Below are 18195 nucleotides of genomic sequence, written 5' to 3'. Positions count from 1 at the left end.
AAAAACTTTTATCCTTTTATGTTCAAACCGGAGTCAGACAATGATGGAGAGACTCAAGAAGAAGTGACAACATGTAGAGCAACAGGACATTTCTGAATGGTTAGTTGATGAATTTATGAAGCTGATGTGTAGCTTCTAGTCATTGATTAGCATATTCTGTCATGATAATCTATAAATCGTGTTCCGGGGGCGGGGTTAATGTAAATGTTAGGGTTTGTGATGTCACTAACCCGTGAGGAATGTGGTGTAGTCTCTACCAGCCGTTTGTTGTAGTCCTTAAAAAACTATTTAATAGATAATAGATAATAATCTTCCTTTGCTCTGAACTTTGAGCGTTGTAACTTTGCAGATGTTGTTTATGATCAAACAGCAACATTACACACTAACTAAAGTTAAAAAAGTGAAATCATAATCAACCACCCCTTTAAATATAGAAGTAGTTTATATTACAAACACACTCACTCACACACACACACACACACACACACACACACACACACACACACACACACACACACACACACACACACACACTCACATGCAAACACACTGTTATTGAACTGATCTGAATCAACTGTGACCTGAATTGAGCTGAATAATGTCACTTGTCTTCTGTAGAGCTGCATCACAGCGTAAGTGTAATGTGTTTCATTACTGATGAATTGATCAACATTAACACTTGTTGAAGCTGCTTCTTGTGAAACTGCTTTGGATCAGTTTGTATTGCATGGGCTATAGAAATAAATGTGATTTGACTTGAATAATATCCATCTGCAGAGCTGCACGTCACATAATAAATAAATAAAATACATGAAATGAGGCTAGATAGATACCAAATGTAGTGCTTTGAGTGCCCGGCACTGGCAGACTTGAGACCAGACTTAATAAACAGGGCAAATTAGTATTAGAGCGCAGTCACATAAAAGTGCTGATGGGAGTGTAAAGTTCAGCACATTAAAGAACACAGACGCAGCCGGATCATTTCCATAATGACCAACGCAATCTACCAAGAGCTGCGCAAATTAGCATCTGGTTTAAGACATGCTTTTTTGGGCGGTAAATAATAATGTACGTACCAGTAAATTGGCTAGCGTAAACCTTAGTAAATCACCTTGCATTAATTATTTAAATACTCTCCTCCCATAAATACTGCATCTGAAAGGGAAACTCCTACAAATGCATTTGCTAATTTTACACTCCGTGTCTTTAGTAAATCCTGACAGTATTTTTTTTACCGCCAAAAGAGGTTTTGCACTGGAGCAAGCTGGTAGTAAATCTGGACCTTGGTATTTTAATCCTCAAAAGCATTGAAGCTTTGATTGTTAAATCAGTAATATCATCAGCAGCTTACGTGATGGTAGGAGTTGAGAATCAGTGTAAGTTAAATCATAAAAGCCTATTATTTTACAACACAGTGACAGAAATAAAGCACATTATGTGTGTATGCTGAGAACTGAATCTTTCCACACTGCTTTTCCTGAGAGTTTAACTCACATCCATGGACTCCATGATTGAGCAATAGTTAAAATCACTTGTTAGCCAAACATTTTATTGATACAGAGGTCACTCTACTCCTAATATCAAAGATCATATGGGCGTTACGTAATCAAATTACATCTTTTCAAGTAACACATTACTTTTAATTAATGTACAACAAAATATCTGAGTTACTTTTTCAAATAAGTAACACTTTGTTTTCCCATGTATTGACTGGCAGCTCTTCATCCCCATGTTGAGAGAATCGTAAGTGACGTATTAAATACTTTATGTATTTAATCTCACTTTATTAACCAATGTCTTTGCTTCTGACCTTCGATGATCCAAATCAACCATACGAATAAGCAAAAATGACTTTAGATAAACATCACATTTGAGTACAAGTTTTTATTAATATTGTTGCTAAAGTAAGAGTGTTAAACTTCGATTCCCAGGGAAAGCAAGAACTGATAAGAATGTAAATGTGTACCTTGAAATGCAATGTAAGTCACTTTGGATAAAAGCGCCTGCCAAATGCTTAAATGTAAATGTAAATTTGCGTTTCCTTCAGTCTGAGGCTTATTCATTTCCCCTTTGGTGTGAACGGGCCTTTACATTTGCTGCCAAAAATACAACTTTTTTACTTATTAAAAAACAAGCAAGCCAAGGTGAGACAAAGTATGCAAAAGTAACAGTGCATTACTTTCCATAAAAAGCAACGAAATAAAAATAAATAAAAAAGTAACAAAAACTTTTAGGAAGTAACGCAGTATTCAGGAATTCATTACTTATAAAAGTAACTTTCCCCAACTGACCATTATCAAATATATAACCTCATGTTTTCCCAAAGCAAAGCATTGTTTAGTTATCAAAGAGAGATCTACTAATTCAGAAAAAAATGCTAAGAGAACTGAAAAAAGCAAAATATACATTTAGAACTGGTGAGGAAAATGTACACAAGCCGATTCCAGACCCAACATACTGATATCCAAACACAAGAAATGGTTTTCCAGCAGGTTACGATCAGGGTTGTAATATATTTAGTATACTGGGAATCAGTGACCCAGGAAAATGTACATTTCATTCTGATAAAGAAAAGGTAGCCAACAAATGGACTAGAAACAATACATCAAACAATGAACAGCTAGACCAAATATATAATCCTCTACGTTTAAGCTCGGATAGAATCAAAGTATAGCATGATGATGTGAAGGTAAGAGACCGCATTTCATGAATCAAACTATCAAACCAGTGTGGAATATGAATAATTACAACAACAAAAAAAGGTTAAAAGCATTCTATCAAAAGAGTTTTTTTTTTCCTTTAAAAAAATTCAAATGACAAAATGCAAATCTGTCTTGTAGAATGTAGTGTTTCCGCTTCCTTCCTGCCTTTCCAGCATTTCCATTTTGTTTTATTAACTTTGATAGAAAGAAAGAAATTGGTTCAAAATAAAACAATTTTGAGATGAGCGGTTAAAACTAAAGAAATATGATCAGCACAGTTACATTCAGCGATAGTCATAGTTTTTCATCCCGATACGTTTGGTATGACGGGAGAAAGCCAGAGAAGGCGACGGAATGGCCATTAGTTTTAGGGTGTATGTCCAATATGTGCATCTCCTCTCTCTTCATCTCCTGAAGGATCTTCCGCATCCCTCCTTTGATTGGCTGCTCTGTAAGAGGAAGGAAGACTCATGAATTATACATTTACATTCAAACATTGACAAAATACAGATACCGGTACAGAAATTTAAAACTTGGAGGTCACAAAATCTCAATTAAATATAGAAAAGTAATAGTGGCACAGGGCACTGTTTAATCTAGATGTTGATTTGTGCACTGTCAGAAATAGGGGTACAGTAGGAGTCCATTTCTGTCCCCCAAGGTACAATCCACACTAACATACCCCATAGGGCTTATTATTGGACCTCAAGGTACATATATGTACCTTTTTGAGGGTAAAAAAGCATTAAAAGGTACATATATGTACCGTTTCTTTTAAAGGTTAAGGTACAATATTGTACCCTTGAGGGGTGCCACATCCCAGCATGAAGCCGGTATTATACAAGTCATGGATTCATGTGGAGAACTGGGACTGACTTATCGGATTGTCAGTGCTGTGGACTCTGATGAGATAACAGTATGCAGTCTTATACACTGCCTGTGTCTCCTCTGTTGCCAAGCCGTTCTGACTCCCTGCCAAAATCCTCTTCTCTGGAATGGGAAGTATCTCTGGTGTTCCCCAGGATCTGGAGGGGAAGTTCTGAGTACATCATTTGAGAGACTAAAATTTGGGACCTCAGTATTTCTAAAAGCCTGCATCCGGCCCCGGACACATCCACTGTATCTTTCGTCAATCAGTTAGTGTGCAACCCAATAATGTTCAGCTATTGGTATATTGTCAACAAACCATGGCTATTTACAATCAGCATCAAGGACCAGTTTATTATTTCAAATAGTACTTTATAAGAGTACCTGGCAGTTACTGAAACAACAGATCATTTCAAATCCCTTACCTTAGTCTCAAATCAGGAATCTGAAAAACAGAGCAAAGAAAAGAAGTTATTCATTTGGCTGGAATAATAAATGAATAAATATTTGTCAGGAAGTGCAGAAGGATGTTAGAAGCCCAAATGCTGCGATCTTTACTGCAGATAGCTGTAGATGAACAGGTGAGTAACAACAGCAGTCGATAGCCGCGTTTCCACCGGAATTACCAGGAACAATTTGTCCCAGGAACTTTTTCCCCCAAGACCTGTTGCTTTCTGCATTTCCACCACAGTCTAAAGAACCGTGAAGATTAGGCAAATTAGTCTGATAATGTAGGACTGCATAGGGGTGTAAATCTGACGATACGATAATACGATACGATACGATATCGATTCTCTCAGCCAGCGATACGATATTTGCCGATACCTCAAACAATTCTGCGATTACGATTCGATTCGAATCAGGGCTATATCGATCGATTAATCTATATTTGATATTATGTTCACACAACCAGTTACGTTTTTATTAACTCATAAATGCAACCAAAATATATAACATGAACGTTTAATTAAACTCTTTGAAAATTGCACACTCTCTCCCAATTGGGACATTTACAACAGAAGAGGTCATTTGCAAGTACTCCGTTCTTGTTCATTTTCATAAATCATGTTTTTTATTATTATTGTGACTTCCAAGTAATATCAATCAAACTGCAGCTGGGTTGTTTTAATTAATAATAATAATAACCTAAAAAATACAGGTAAATTACAAAATTAAAGTTAATTGAAAGTATGCTTTAAAGGTGAACTAAGTAACTTTTTTACCTTAACTGAACAGCTTCGGAGTCATTGGAATGGTTATATTACTTATTTCGGGTTGAATGGTGGTCGTTTCGCACCCCCCTGGTGCCCGTGAGCGGAAAATACGCACTTGCAACTTTGAGCCGGCGGGCCGCCGGCCGCTGCGTCAGGAAGTCTCGCGTGATATCAGGTCTCGCGATGTAAACAATTGCTTTACGGCCAAAAGAAATCTGCTAAAATGCTGTCATTATTGCACTCCCTCACGCTGTCCGAACCCGAATGAAGAAGACGTTTTAAAGAACGTCCCATCTGCTTTGATGTCGTTGATCTATAGCCTCTGGTGTCTGAGAATCACCAACGAGTTTTTACAACAGTGTTGTCAAATATCTATTCCGAAGCTGTGGGGGGAGCTCTAGAGAGAAACCTGCGAGCAAAAAGCGAGAATACAGCGAAGAAGTCCCGAAGCTACTGAGTGCTGCTTTAATATGTTAAAAGTTAATTTTTTATTTTTTTTTAGCAGAGCAGATACATTCACATTTCATCTTTCTGAGTCAAACAAAACCAAGTAATTGCTATGATAAATAATACAACACTCGGTTAATCTTTGTAACGTTAATCTCCTCAGCTGACGCCTGACAAACTTTGTTGTTGTGATAACGTACACGCAATACAGTGAGCTTTTCCCTCATCACTAAACGAGCTGCTTTAGTAAGGTTCCGTGAAAATGTTTCAGCTTTTATTTTCCTTTTACGCCCCGAAGAAGATATCACGGGTTCATCAAGTTCATTGAAATTATCCATCCTCGATCACTTTTAGTCAGCTTTGACGAAACTTATCGTGTTGTGTTCACCAACAAGGGTGCGACTGCTTGTCTGTTTCTGCTGTAAAACATGAACTCGCGATGCCTTGACAGCGGACAATACCGACTTTTGTGAAAAAACTTGTTTAGCGTTCAGTCAGTCTTGTCAGGCGTCTATTTCAGATGAGGAGATTAACGTTATAAAGACACACCGGCAGACAGTATGGTGAGAAAACGAACAGTATTTATATCGTTTTTAAAAACGGAAAGCGCCGGAAGTGATCTCTCGTGCGTGTACGTCACTCATTGTTTGCGCAGACTGAAGCCAGAACGCTCGCACACGTCACACACCAGGAAGCGCGTGCCCTCAGATCACTTGGACGCGGCTGTGTTCAAGAGGTAAAAATGATATAAATACTGTTCGTTTTCTCACACAAACCACTCGTTTCGTGTCTTAGGCCATCAATGTGTACTTACGATGGGGAATTGTTTAATTTGGACGATGGGGAATTGTTTTAATTTGGACTCTGTGCATGCTCTTTGAGGTGGTGACCATCGACCTGCATTATATGACTGACAGACAAGAACGGTTTGACCTAAAAATATCAAAATTGAAACTACTGTGGAAACAAAGACACCTACATCTTGGATGCCCTTGAGGTAAGCTAAAACATACCAAAATTTTATTTCAAAGTGAACTATCCCTTTAATATTTGTCTGCTAAATTACTAATGTAACTTTACACTAAATAATATTAATCTCCTTTAGCATACAGTATTTTGAGTGACGATAGTAATAGGGGCGCTATACCGCTTACATTTGCTAGCATTTCAATACTAAGTTAAAGAAGAAAAAAGTACAGTATTTACAGATGAAACTGACCTGCACTTGAAGCCCTGAACAGGTCATTCATTTTGCAACATTTTGATGCTTTTTCTCTGAGTGCTTTCTTTCTCGTTGTCCTTTCCCTCTCTGCTCCACCTGGCCGGTTTCTCTCCATCACCAGGTGATGCTCGCATTTTCTGTTTTAAGTGGAATCGTAGCCTTGCCAGTCAAGACTAACAGATTCATGATTTTATGTTATAATAATAATTTTATTGAATGACGAATTCGAAAATGATCACTGGTAAAGGTAGTAGTATAAAATAATAATAATAATAAAAAATATATATAAAAAAAAAACGCTGGCTGGCAGCAGGCCAAATTAGTCGCCAGGCCACCGGGAATTCTCCCGGTGCTCCCGATGGCCAGTCCGGGCCTGTACGTGAGAATGTGGAGAGTGTCAAAATAAAGGTGTATATCGATATTTTACGTGTGGAATCGATGCATCGTATCGTTAGACGTTATATCGATGCATCGATCCATATCAATGTATCATTACACCCCTAGGACTGCACGCAACGCAACAGATTTTTAAAAATGGTGGTTGAAATGAAATGCTGCGTGGAGTCAACCAATCAAAATGTGACATGAACTTCACCAATCAGCATGTCCAGTGCCCAAGTCCCACCCCGAAAGTTCCTGAACTTTGGTTCTCGCAAGCAGGGACTTTCTGAGGGGGAAATATTTACCCAGAACTTCATTTAGAGCCTGGTTCCTGCGGTCAAAACACACAGAACTTCATTTAGACCCTGGTTCCTGCGGTCGAAACACACAGAACTTCATTTAGACCCTGGTTCATGCGGTCGAAACCCACAGAACTTCATTTAGACCCTGGTTCATGCGGTCGAAACACACAGAACTTCATTTAGACCCTGGTTCATGCGATCGAAACCCACAGAACTTCATTTAGACCCTGGTTCATGCGGTCGAAACACACAGAACTTCATTTAGACCCTGGTTCCTGCGGTCGAAACACACCGAGTACCAGCCCAAAGTCCCTAGTTCCTGGGGAAAGTTCCTGCAGTGGAAACGCGGCTAATGAATGAATCCAGCAATGCATGGTAGAAACAGAAAGCTGAAATCGTCTATGCCTTCACCTAGTCCTCGATCTTAAGGACTTAAGTGACTAAAACAACCACCAGTTAGACAGCAAAGCAAACCTCTTTGACCACCTCATCAAGCAATATGGGATGGACCTTATAGACAATAAATGATTGCTTTCACAATTTGATCAATGTCCTTTAACAGTACAATACACTGAGTGTCAAATATGTCTGCTGCGATTCTGAAATGTGATTTGTTCTGGCGTTCCTGCAGCTCATACCTTGAATGCAATGTAAGTTGCTTTGAATAAAAGCATATGCCAAATGTGTAAAAGTATTATAAATGTACTTATCTTAGTTAACCAGCCCAAACCTCTTCATGCATTATTACTGTGTTTTTTTCCTTTCAGTGAAGCTTCTTTGAAATCATGTGCGATGTGAGAAGCTTGACTAACCAGTGGTCTGGGCTCCAGCAGAGCTTCAGGTGCCGGTGCTGGTCCGCTGGCCAACAGCGGGGCGAGGGACATCGGCGCGACCCCGTCCTGCTCCATCTGATCCAGGTCGCTCAGCTGCTGTGTGATGGAGTCCATTTCCTCCTGAAGCTTCTCCGTGTGGACACTGATCTCAGAGATCTTCTCGGCAGCCTGGGCAGTGAGGAAAGCCTCCTTCAGATCCACCAGGTGTAGGACACGCCACTCCTCCAGCCGGACCAGCCGGTGCATCTCGTCAAACTGATCGTTCACAAACTGCTCCAGCTCTTCCACACCCATCTATGAACAGCCAAGCAGGAGAGGTTTGCTACACAGTATATTGATTTATGTGAGTAAACTTTGTTCAGTTTGGTGTAGTAACAAGTCTAATTACTATTTGGAGTGCAAAGACAACAACAGGATTGAAAAATAATGCTTTCTCCCGAGGAATATTGTTCAGTTATGAAACTGTCTGTTCCTGATTCAGACAAGCTTGTTCATGCATTCATAACCACAAGCCTAGATAATTATATTTACTTCTGGCTGGATGTAGTCTCCATAAACACATTGCAGTTTGTTCAAAACACAGCAGCCGAGGTACTGAGATTTAGAGGTAAAGCCTTTTCCTAAATATCTCTGTCCATATCATTCGCTTTCCCTTCTTCTACCTCCAGTAGCTGCAGTTGGTTGTATTGCATTCACCTGCCATATTTTTCAGTTATGAAACGTGCTTTCTGTTCCTGATACAGAAATGCTAGGTCATACATTGACCTCAAGACTATAACTATAACCGTCCTATCGTTTGGTTGAAAATCCAGCAGCTAGTGTCTTTACCTGATCCAGAAGATTTGATCGTATTACACATTTACATACATTTAGTCATTTAGCAGACGCTTTTGTCCAAAGCGACTTACAAATTGGGACTAAATTAAGCAAGTCATCGTGAAGAGGCAAAAAAACAACGCAAGAAGTGTTCAAAATACGAAGTTCAGGAATTATTCAGAGTAGCATAAGCCCGATAAGCGAGAATTTACAGGAAAATATATATATATATATATATATACACTTTTTTTATTTTTTTATTATTTTTTTTTATGAGGTTAAGTGCTCACGGAAGAGACGAGTTTTCAGCTCTTTTTTGGATGTTGTCATGGATTCTGCATTCCGGATGCCGGTGGGGAGATCATTCCACCAGCATGGAACTGTGAATGAGAATGTTCTGGAAAGTGATTTTTTGGCTCTCTGTGATGGGACCACGAGACGTCGCTCGTTGACCGACCGTAGGCTTCTGGTAGGGATGTAGACTTGTAGGAGTGAGTGAAAGTAGGAGGGAGCTGAGCCTGTGACAGATCTGTAAGCAAGCGTCAGTGTCTTGAACTTGATGCGAGCAGAGAGAGGTAGCCAGTGCAGAGAGATGAACAGAGGAGTGACGTGGGCCCTCTTGGGCTCGTTGAAGACAAGACGAGCTGCAGCGTTGTGAATCATTTGTAGAGGTTTAGTTGCACATGATGGAAGTCCAGCCAGAAGAGCATTGCAGTAGTCAAGCCTAGTAATGACCAGGGCCTGGACGAGAAGTTGTGTTGCATGCTCAGTTAGGAAAGGCCTGATCTTCCTGATGTTGTGCAGTGCAAACCTGCATGATCGAGCTGTCTTTGAAATATTAGCCCAACTTTATTATCGACACATTGGCTACATGTTATTCTTCGATTATGAAATTCTGCTACTTTCTCCATTCATACTGACCCCTTATTTGCTCTGCACACGTCTGCGGCGTATCTGTCCTCCAGGCAGTGCCAACACACACCAGGAGCGTTTCAGAAGCGAAGCGACTGGATGTGCAAGACCTCATGATTTGCATGTTCGATGTAGTTTTTCTTGATTTTGGGGTTTTTACTATGGTTAAGTTATTTTCAATTAAATGCTATTATAATTGTATAATTGTAATTATAAGCACTTATCTTGTATCTATATTTGTGAGCAGGAGGAGAACACTGGCTTTTGGACGTGGTGTCCATCAAACATAGACTAGGTGCCTAGAGGTTGCACACGACGGCAGTCCAGAGGCATCTACGTCACTGAAATGCTCTTTTAATGATGGAATTCATTTGGACTAAAGAGATGCATAAATAAGTCGTATTTCATGACACATCTATCTTTTTTTTGCTCAGTATTTCCTTGTGTGCAGCATGTGTGGAAGTGCCTGCGCGACCAAATGGTTGAGCACATTTTGAGTCTCTATATTTTACTGAGAGGGGTACCTAACTTAACTCAAGCTGATTGAGCCATCTCTACCATCTGGTTGAGGTATGTTATGCCAAAAATATCCACTAGATGTCACAGTGTCAATCAACAGCACTCGTCACAACACTTCCTGAAACATGGATTTCAGAATCACTCCTGTCATGTAAACTGTTTTTGGTGAAATTTTGCAAGGTAAGCATATTTTTTTGACATATTACACTATAAGAGCCCTGACTTTACAAAATGATGTTACTTGGTGCCATGAAAAAACTTTAGTATGTTTTTAATAATTTTTCAAAAACATGCTCAACCAAACGGTTGATTTGTCACATAACGGTTAACTGTCACCCCCCTTTTTGAGAATGGACATTAAAATGCATTATTAAAACTCGGTTCTAATTCAAGAATGCTTTGGAATATAGATCTAAGTCTGGTCTTGTTTTAAAGAAAACACTCAGCAGATTATTGCTGAGGTGAAAGCACTTCAAAAAATTTAAGTATGAGAAAGTAAATGGATGTGTAAATTTACAGTAAATCAAATATACTGTACTTAATATTTTTTCTTTTATATAAAATAAATATTTTACAAAATATTTTTTACTATAAAATTACTATAAAATCAAAGCCATATATCTATCCAAGTTGTGTTCCAAATTTGAAGTTGATATCACAAAAATTTAAGTTAATTTGAATTGAATTGAATTGAAGATTTTGTTTAGGCGTATTACCAAAAATAGCCACCGGGTGACACAGTCCATTGATTTTAATTGTATGCATTCTGCCGTAACAAATTAATACATTTCTGTCCAAATATCACTTATGTCACAAAATATGGAACCTTGAGACAATATGTAACCTTGTGACAATATGTGTTTTGTCAAGATTAGAAAAGGTTTTGATCATAAATTATGATGGGCAAAGAAAATCAACAATCCTGTTGCTCTACCACACTTGACGGCTTGTTTCTTGAAACATAAAAGCCTAAAATGCCATTATATTACTATCTTTTGCTCTTTATTTAGTTTAGTTTTTGAATGCAGAAAGAATGTCTTTGGTTTTGTTACTTTTAGTTATTTGTGTTATTTATTTTAGTTTATTGTAAAAAAAAAAAAAAAAAAAAAGAAAACATATAATTTCCTGTTAAAATGAAAACCTGAAATATTTAATGGCATACTTCAATAAATAAAGAAGTTTTTTTTCAAAGTATTTTATATTTTCAAAAATATTTTATTTTTAATTATGTTTTTAAATAAATTAGTATTATGGTTCATATTTTCATAGTTCATATAAAAATGTGTATACAATTTATTTTACCTTTAAGTGTCGTCTAGACTATTTGGTAGAGGCCAATATTTTTTAAATTATGGGATGTGTTGAAAAAAAGACACTGATTGTGGTTACTAGCGACATAATTAGATAAGAAATGCAAACAAAACATTTTTCAAATGCCTTTTTCTTGGTGGGGCAGTTAAAGGGTTAAGACAATAATGTGATGAGCGTGACTCACGTCTGGGCTTATCCACTTGTTCTTGATCCTGTCTGATATTTCCTGCGTGCGCTCCAGCAAGTCGATGCCTTCTCGGCTCTGAAACACAAACACACCATGAACATGTCGACACTGCTGTCCACTGTTCCTCTGAGGGCATCTGGCTCCCTCTGCTGGTCGGTCCTCAACACTGACTCATTCCCTGCACACTTGTGCTCCGCTTCTTCAATAAACAAACCAGTCTTCAATTTGAGGACTGACAGTCTGAACGTAGCCAGAGTTTTGGAACTTACATTTGGTGATCTATCCCTATCTGTCCTAAATGACAGAATTATAACCAGTGCTGTGTGTGTGTGTGTGTGTGTGTGTGTGTGTGTGTGTGTGTGTGTGTGTGTGTGTGTGTGTGTGTGTGTGTGTGTGAGTGTGTGTGTGTTTGTTTTTGTGATTTATGTGAATTTGTATAATGACGGGTATCACACTGGTATTACAACGTGGACGTGATTTATGAGGACATTTCCTGAGTCCTCGTATTTCAAATGGCTTTTAAAAACATACTAAACAGTGTTTTATTAAAAATGTAAAAATGCATAACATTTTCTGTAATGGGTAGGTTTAGGGGTAGGGGTAAGTGTGTGTGTGTGTGTGTGTGTGTGTGTGTGTGTGTGTGTGTGTGTGTGTGTGTGTGTGTGTGTGTGTAATGGGTAGGGATAGTGTAGGGGGATAGAATATACAGTTTGTACAGTAGAAAAACCATTACGCCTATGGAATGTCCTCACAAGTATAGCAGAAAAAACCCTGTGTGTGTGTGTGTGTGTGTGTGTGTGTGTGTGTGTGTGTGTGTGTGTGTAATGGGTAGGTTTAGGGGTAGTGTTTTTAGTGTTTTTAGTGTGTGTGTGTGTGTGTGTGTGTGTGTGTGTGTGTGTGTGTGTGTGTGTGTGTGTAATGGGTAGGTTTAGGGGTAGTGTTTTTAGTGTGTGTGTGTGTGTGTGTGTGTGTGTGTGTGTGTGTGTGTGTGTGTGTGTGTGTGTGTGTGTGTGTGTGTTCACTGACCTTCTGCCACAGGTAGGCCTCTCTGAGCGTGATGATCTCGTGTTCTCTGTGATCCCCCTGCACAGCACACACCACACAGATGACCCGCTGGTCTTGCTTACAGTAGAGCGACCCCTCCTGATCATGTTCTTTACACTTCAGCCTCTCCACTGTCACAGTTTCCCTCTTCCCCGCTCCGGTGTGGCTCTGAAGCTCGTGCGGTGCGGAGGCTCCCTGTGCCGCGCTGTCGGCCGGCGGGCACACACACTCCGGCGCAGGCTCGGGGGTGCAGTACGCCTGCAGCGGGTGTCCAGTGCTCAGGGAATGCTGGTCCGCATGGCTGCTGCAGAAGGCGAAGCGACAGCGAGTGCAAACCCACGCCGCCGGCTGAGGCTCGTCCGGCTCACACGCATCGCATGTGCCGTCCATCTGCGGCAGGTCCTCCTCCTTCAGACAGCTCCGCATTCCTCCGGAGGCGTCCATGACCGTCAGCGGGAGACGCTAACACGACGGTAGGGAGTTTCTGGGTGGAAGCCTAAAATGGGCAAAGGACAATTGCATTTAAATGATTGGCATTAATGCCATGTTTACACTGCACCATTTTCAAACTCGTCAGGTTTCGCACTGTATGACTATCTGGGGTAACATTCAGTCGCTGTTGTGTTCACACTGAACGATAGATCGGTGACAGGGGGTTTCACACCGCATGACTTTACAGGAGGAAGAATCGCCGACAACTCTGTCTAGTCCGCGAACTACGCTTTAACAACCAAACACACGCGAGAAGTGATACGGGAATAAAGCAAGATCAAGTGTGTGTGAGACTGGAATTGTTATTAAAAATGATAGCCTGCAAGAAGCTTGCGATCTGAAGTGTCTGTGCGCTGAAAAGGACAAAGAAGAAAACAGATTATGCAGGAGGGAATGGTTGGGGAGACGCGGGGAGAAAGGATTGTGTTCTGCAATGTTCTGCTGTTGCTGCGCTGGTCAAGCGAATGTCTGTGCTTTGTTTCTGTTTGATATAATTGTGCATATCTATTAAAATACTGATCTTCTGGTCTATACCTCCTCCGGCTGCGCTGTATCTTGCTCTCTCGTGGGCTTTAGGTCATCGCAGATGTAGTTTTCAGTCAGAACACTCACACCGCAGGATTGTGAATCGCTTCAGGTCCAGATAAAGAGCACGCCAAATATCTCACAGGCGTCGGCAATTCTCTCAGATCGCGTCTTTGATAATTCACACTGCGAGATCGTCACTCGTGTGAACGAACACCGATTTGCCTCCGATCTTTTGTCTGCGATTGAAAATCGGGCCGAAAATCATGCAGTGTGGACTCGGCATAACAGTAATGTGTGGGTGGTTCAGTCAACTACAAGTGTATAGCTATAATGTATTGTAATTAGTTTGCTAACATAAACATGCTAGGAAAGATTTTGGGCCATTTCACATCATCTTTCTTCTCGCAGCTGTTTGATATGGAGGTTTTCCACTTGTACTCATGAGTGGGGATTTCGCAGGTTTCCATGAGCTCACAAAGTTATGTACAGTACAGAGTAATATATGTTTATTGTAAACAAGACCATCCAGTCATTGTCCCGTCTCGGAAAACAAACATTTACCTTTCATTTCTCTTTAAAGGGGATACAACTGAAAAAAGGGGATACAAGCTGAAAGCAAATGAAAATTAGCTGATGACATCAGTAGCCGCATTTCCATTACCCTTCAAATTGCACATATTGAAATTGCGAATTGAAAATACGTGCAATGGAAACACGTCAATTTCGCAAAAACTCGCATTTATCGCAAAAAAAGTATTTCCGCTCGCATGAGGAGGTTTATCAGGCAATTCAAAAAAGAAATATTTCGCAAAACTGCAATGGAAACAGTTTTTGTGCATTTACAGGTCACCTGACGTAGACGACGCGGTGTGTTTGGACAGAATACGAGACAGAGTTCTTTATTAAATTCAAGACTAAATAATTACAGGAATAATGGATTCTATACCTCAAATAAATGCCACAATCAAGACCTCGAAGCAGATCTGAGGGAGAAACACCCAGAAACTCCTCATATGTGCCGCTCACAAGTATAATAAGGGTAGTTCCTCACCATTAATGCTTGGAAAAGACAGGGCCAGCAGCCATATCACCCTGTAGCCCAAGACCGGTTGCCCACTGAAGCTAAGCAGGGCTGAGCCTGGTTAGTACCTGGATGGGAGACCTCCTGAGAAAACCAGGTTGCTGCTGGAAGAGGTGTTAGTGAGGCCAGCAGGGGGCGCTCACCCTGTGGTCTGTGTGGGTCCTAATGCCCCAGTATAGTGACAGGGACACTATACTGCCAAAAAGAGCACCGTCCTTCGGATGAGACGTTAAACCGAGGTCCTGACTCTCTGTGGTCATTAAAAATCCCAGGATGTCCTTCGAAAAAGAGTAGGGGTGTAACCCCGGCATCCTGGCCAAATTTGCCCCTTGGCCTCTGTCCATCATGGCCTCCTAATCATCCTCATATACTGATTGGCTTCATCGCTCTGTCTCCTCTCCACCAGTAAGCTGATGTGTGGTGGGCGTTCTGGCGCAATATGGCTGCCGTCGCATCATCCAAGTGGATGCTGCACATTGGTGGTGGTTGAGGGGATTCCCCCCTTCTATGTAAAGCGCTTTGAGTGCAGAGAAAAGCGCTATATAAATGTAACGAATTATTATTATTATTATTATTACTCATACATCTTCTTCGATTAATAATAATGGCCAGTGCAGTGGCTGGGATATAGTACATAAACCTACCAACATCCGTTGCCATGGTTTTTGGAATGATTTTACTGATCGCGAGAGGAAAAAATGAAGTTTTAGTCGCATAACATCGGTTTATGGAAACGCCGTCATTTCGCAATAGTTTTTTGTCGACATTTAGGGGAAAAAAAAAAATCGCAAAAGTTTTGCGCAAATTTGTAATGGAAATGCGCCTAGTGACTCAAAAACGACTGGCCGTAGTGTCTGGAGCGGTCAACGGTGTGGATTTATGTCATTAGCCTTTTTGCATTGTAAAATCTTGAAAGGAACCAGACTGATTTTAGTGGGCAGTATTTCAGATTTAGTGCTTCCGTACAATCCCGACACTGTAACCTTACAGGTCAATCACTTTAGTAACATATCTACTTAATTCTCTGGGTTTTGTTTGTTTTCTCCATTATCATTAAAAGGAGTTTTTTTGGTCACCTTTGCACGTACTTTTGGGTGTGTGACAAAAAAACATACTTTTTTATGCAAATTAAGATCTGTCTACAAACCCTTAATAAATCGTCATTCGTTTTTATTAAAATCAAAATATGAATTACTAATCTTTTTAATTAATTATAATTGTATATTATTCATTATATTAATTATAATTAATATACTGTATAAATTAGGCTTACAGATGATCAATATCATGTTATAATAAAGTAGCATTATGTTATCATAAAAGCCTTTAAAATGACAACATCTGTGTTGTTGTGGATCTATACTAATGACAAACTCTTTAAATTCACTTGCACCGACTTCTGCAGAGATGTGAATCTCTCTCTTATTCACAAGTTTGGCTGTCGCTGTAAACATCACACTTCATGTGCATATGTTTCTGAGGCAATCATAACCTCGAGTTGATAGAGATAGTTCATAGCATGTAGTGAGAGAATGTTAAATTGCAAGGATCTGTTTGGTTTTGTCTACTCAGAACTAACCCTGTCAGACAGGCTTCAGAAAAACAACAACAGCGCAGGTTAGCCGTGTAGCATACACTCCTGCTCACACATCTGTGGTCAGCAAGACTAGCTGTTAGCACTTTGTATTTTGTTAGGCAAGGTAATAAAGTCCCAGGATTCTGTAGTCATTTAGCAGATGCTATTATCCAAAGCAGCTTCTCGTTCCCCTATATCAACCTGAGGACAGTAGAGTCTTGCTGAAACACACAATGAGGAAGCTCAGGAGTCACAACCATTCAACAACCTTCCGGATCCTCACACAGAGGATTACACAAAAGCCTTCCCGCTGCTAACATGTAGCTTCAGCGGGTTTTCTCTCCAGCTCACAGCATGAGAAGGAAAGCTATTGTCTTCTGTTTTCTTCATGAATCCTCAGTCTTACCTCTGTGTTTCTGGAGTGGACACTGTTTCCTTTGTCTCTGTGCTGCAGACGTATGACCCGCTGAGATGCTAATGCAGATTCTTTCTCTTTGTCCCTTTGTTTTGTTAATTTTACTTCTATTCTTTCTGACTGCCCTGTTTCCACAGAGCTGTAACACAACACATGATGATCTCAGACCTGTGCTGCTGCTCACACTGCCTGCACTTCCTTGTTTTGTTTTTTTCCACTACTTCCTGTTTCTCCAAAACAAGCTGAAAGACAGAGACCAGCAACAGCAGACGGAGAAGAGGACAAACACCATGGAAGGATACTCGGCTCTCTAAATATTTGTTGTTATTTAGTTGATTTAATGTTGTTTTAATTACAAAATGGTTGCTTAGATCTCTCTCTCTCTGTGTGTGTGTGTGACTGCTGGGAGTAGGCGGAGCATTGTGAGTGTGAGTCGTCATGGCTTCAACTTGTGCTTCATGTTGTGCTGTTGTGCTTTCAAGGCACCATGAAATCAATTCTATTTTATTTTCATGGAATATTGCAGTATTTCTTATGAATGATTTATCGGTGCACTTCATTATTTACTGTGTTAAATTCATGTTTCTGGTTATCTTGAATCAGAATAACTCCCCCTCCCCCCATAAGCGTTTCACTCGTTTATAAGGCACAACAGGGAAGACATTTATCTTCACTATAAAGATAACCGCTCTTGGCTGGAAGTCAACATTAGTACAACACTGTTCAATTCATTCATTTCAGTTCAAGTTGTCATGGTTTTGATGTCTTCAAAATTTAAATTGATGATTTTAATTACTTTTTTTCCTTAGATTTTTTTCTGGATTCCATTTGAATGGTTAAATTAAATGTAAGCAATCAAATAGCATGTCTAATTCATTGAAATAATGAAACTTATGCAATTCAACATCAATGTATTAAAAGCACCCTATAAAAATCTGTTTTATTTTCCCAAATGCATTTTTTTTTTCACGGCCCCTATGAAATGTTTGCAAATAAAAAAGAATATTTACAAATGTGTTATGTCACAAACACAACTGGCATTCATTTGCGAATCGCTTTCTGTGTATTTGTTGATCTCCGCACACATTTGTATATTTTGAAACACTTCTAGTGTAAGGAAGTGCTGACAAATTTACAAGTAAGTGGACTGCACAACCGTAGCACAATCATAGCACATTCTCGCTACAACCAATCATGTTTGGCTTTACACTTGGGGCGGGAGCAGATTAATTTTGAATGGAAAGCCAGGAAGCTCAAAATTAAGTGACTTTTAACACGTAAACTACATGTGAACAATGCGTCAACTACGTGTTGTTTGTGTGACAATGCGTGATCGCAGGCGTCAA

The 18195-nt window shown here is 39.8% G+C and overlaps 1 protein-coding gene across 2 annotated transcripts; it reads right to left on the bottom strand.

Moving 5' to 3' along the window:
* Nucleotides 1–1864: 1864 nt before the first annotated feature.
* trim44 (tripartite motif containing 44) lies at nt 1865–17283 on the bottom strand. Of its 2 annotated transcripts, XM_082159709.1 has the most exons (7): nt 16841–17283; nt 12740–13253; nt 11711–11788; nt 7948–8262; nt 3995–4014; nt 3579–3727; nt 1865–3151 (listed from the first exon to the last, which is right to left on the bottom strand). In XM_082159709.1, the coding sequence occupies exons 2-7, from the start codon at nt 13199–13201 to the stop codon at nt 2997–2999; spliced, it is 1179 nt and encodes a 392-aa protein (XP_082015835.1). In that variant the 5' UTR covers nt 13202–13253; nt 16841–17283; the 3' UTR covers nt 1865–2996. The 2 variants fall into 2 exon arrangements, with proteins under 2 accessions (XP_082015835.1, XP_082015836.1); XM_082159710.1 differs by lacking the exon at nt 3579–3727 and having other exon boundaries at nt 16841–17272.
* Between the last annotated feature and the right edge of the window lie 912 nt (nt 17284–18195).

Source organism: Leuciscus leuciscus, assembly GCF_965113295.1.
Source record: "Leuciscus leuciscus genome assembly, chromosome: 25".
Classification (NCBI taxonomy): domain Eukaryota; kingdom Metazoa; phylum Chordata; class Actinopteri; order Cypriniformes; family Leuciscidae; genus Leuciscus; species Leuciscus leuciscus.
The sequence above is the reverse complement of the archived record's forward strand: the minus strand, read 5'-3'. Positions and strand labels throughout refer to the sequence as shown.

What these genes read in the sequence shown, in the direction of transcription:
- trim44 (XM_082159709.1), bottom strand. Translation starts at nt 13,201, where the DNA reads ATGGACGCCTCCGGAGGAATGCGGAGCTGTCTGAAGGAGGAGGACCTG. An exon ending in ACAAGTGGATAAGCCCAGAC is followed by an intron (nt 8,263 to 11,710) that starts GTGAGTCACGCT and finishes GGCTGTTCATAG; the next exon opens with ATGGGTGTGGAAGAGCTGGA. An exon ending in TGCTGGAGCCCAGACCACTG is followed by an intron (nt 4,015 to 7,947) that starts GTTAGTCAAGCT and finishes TCTGTTTTTCAG; the next exon opens with ATTCCTGATTTGAGACTAAG.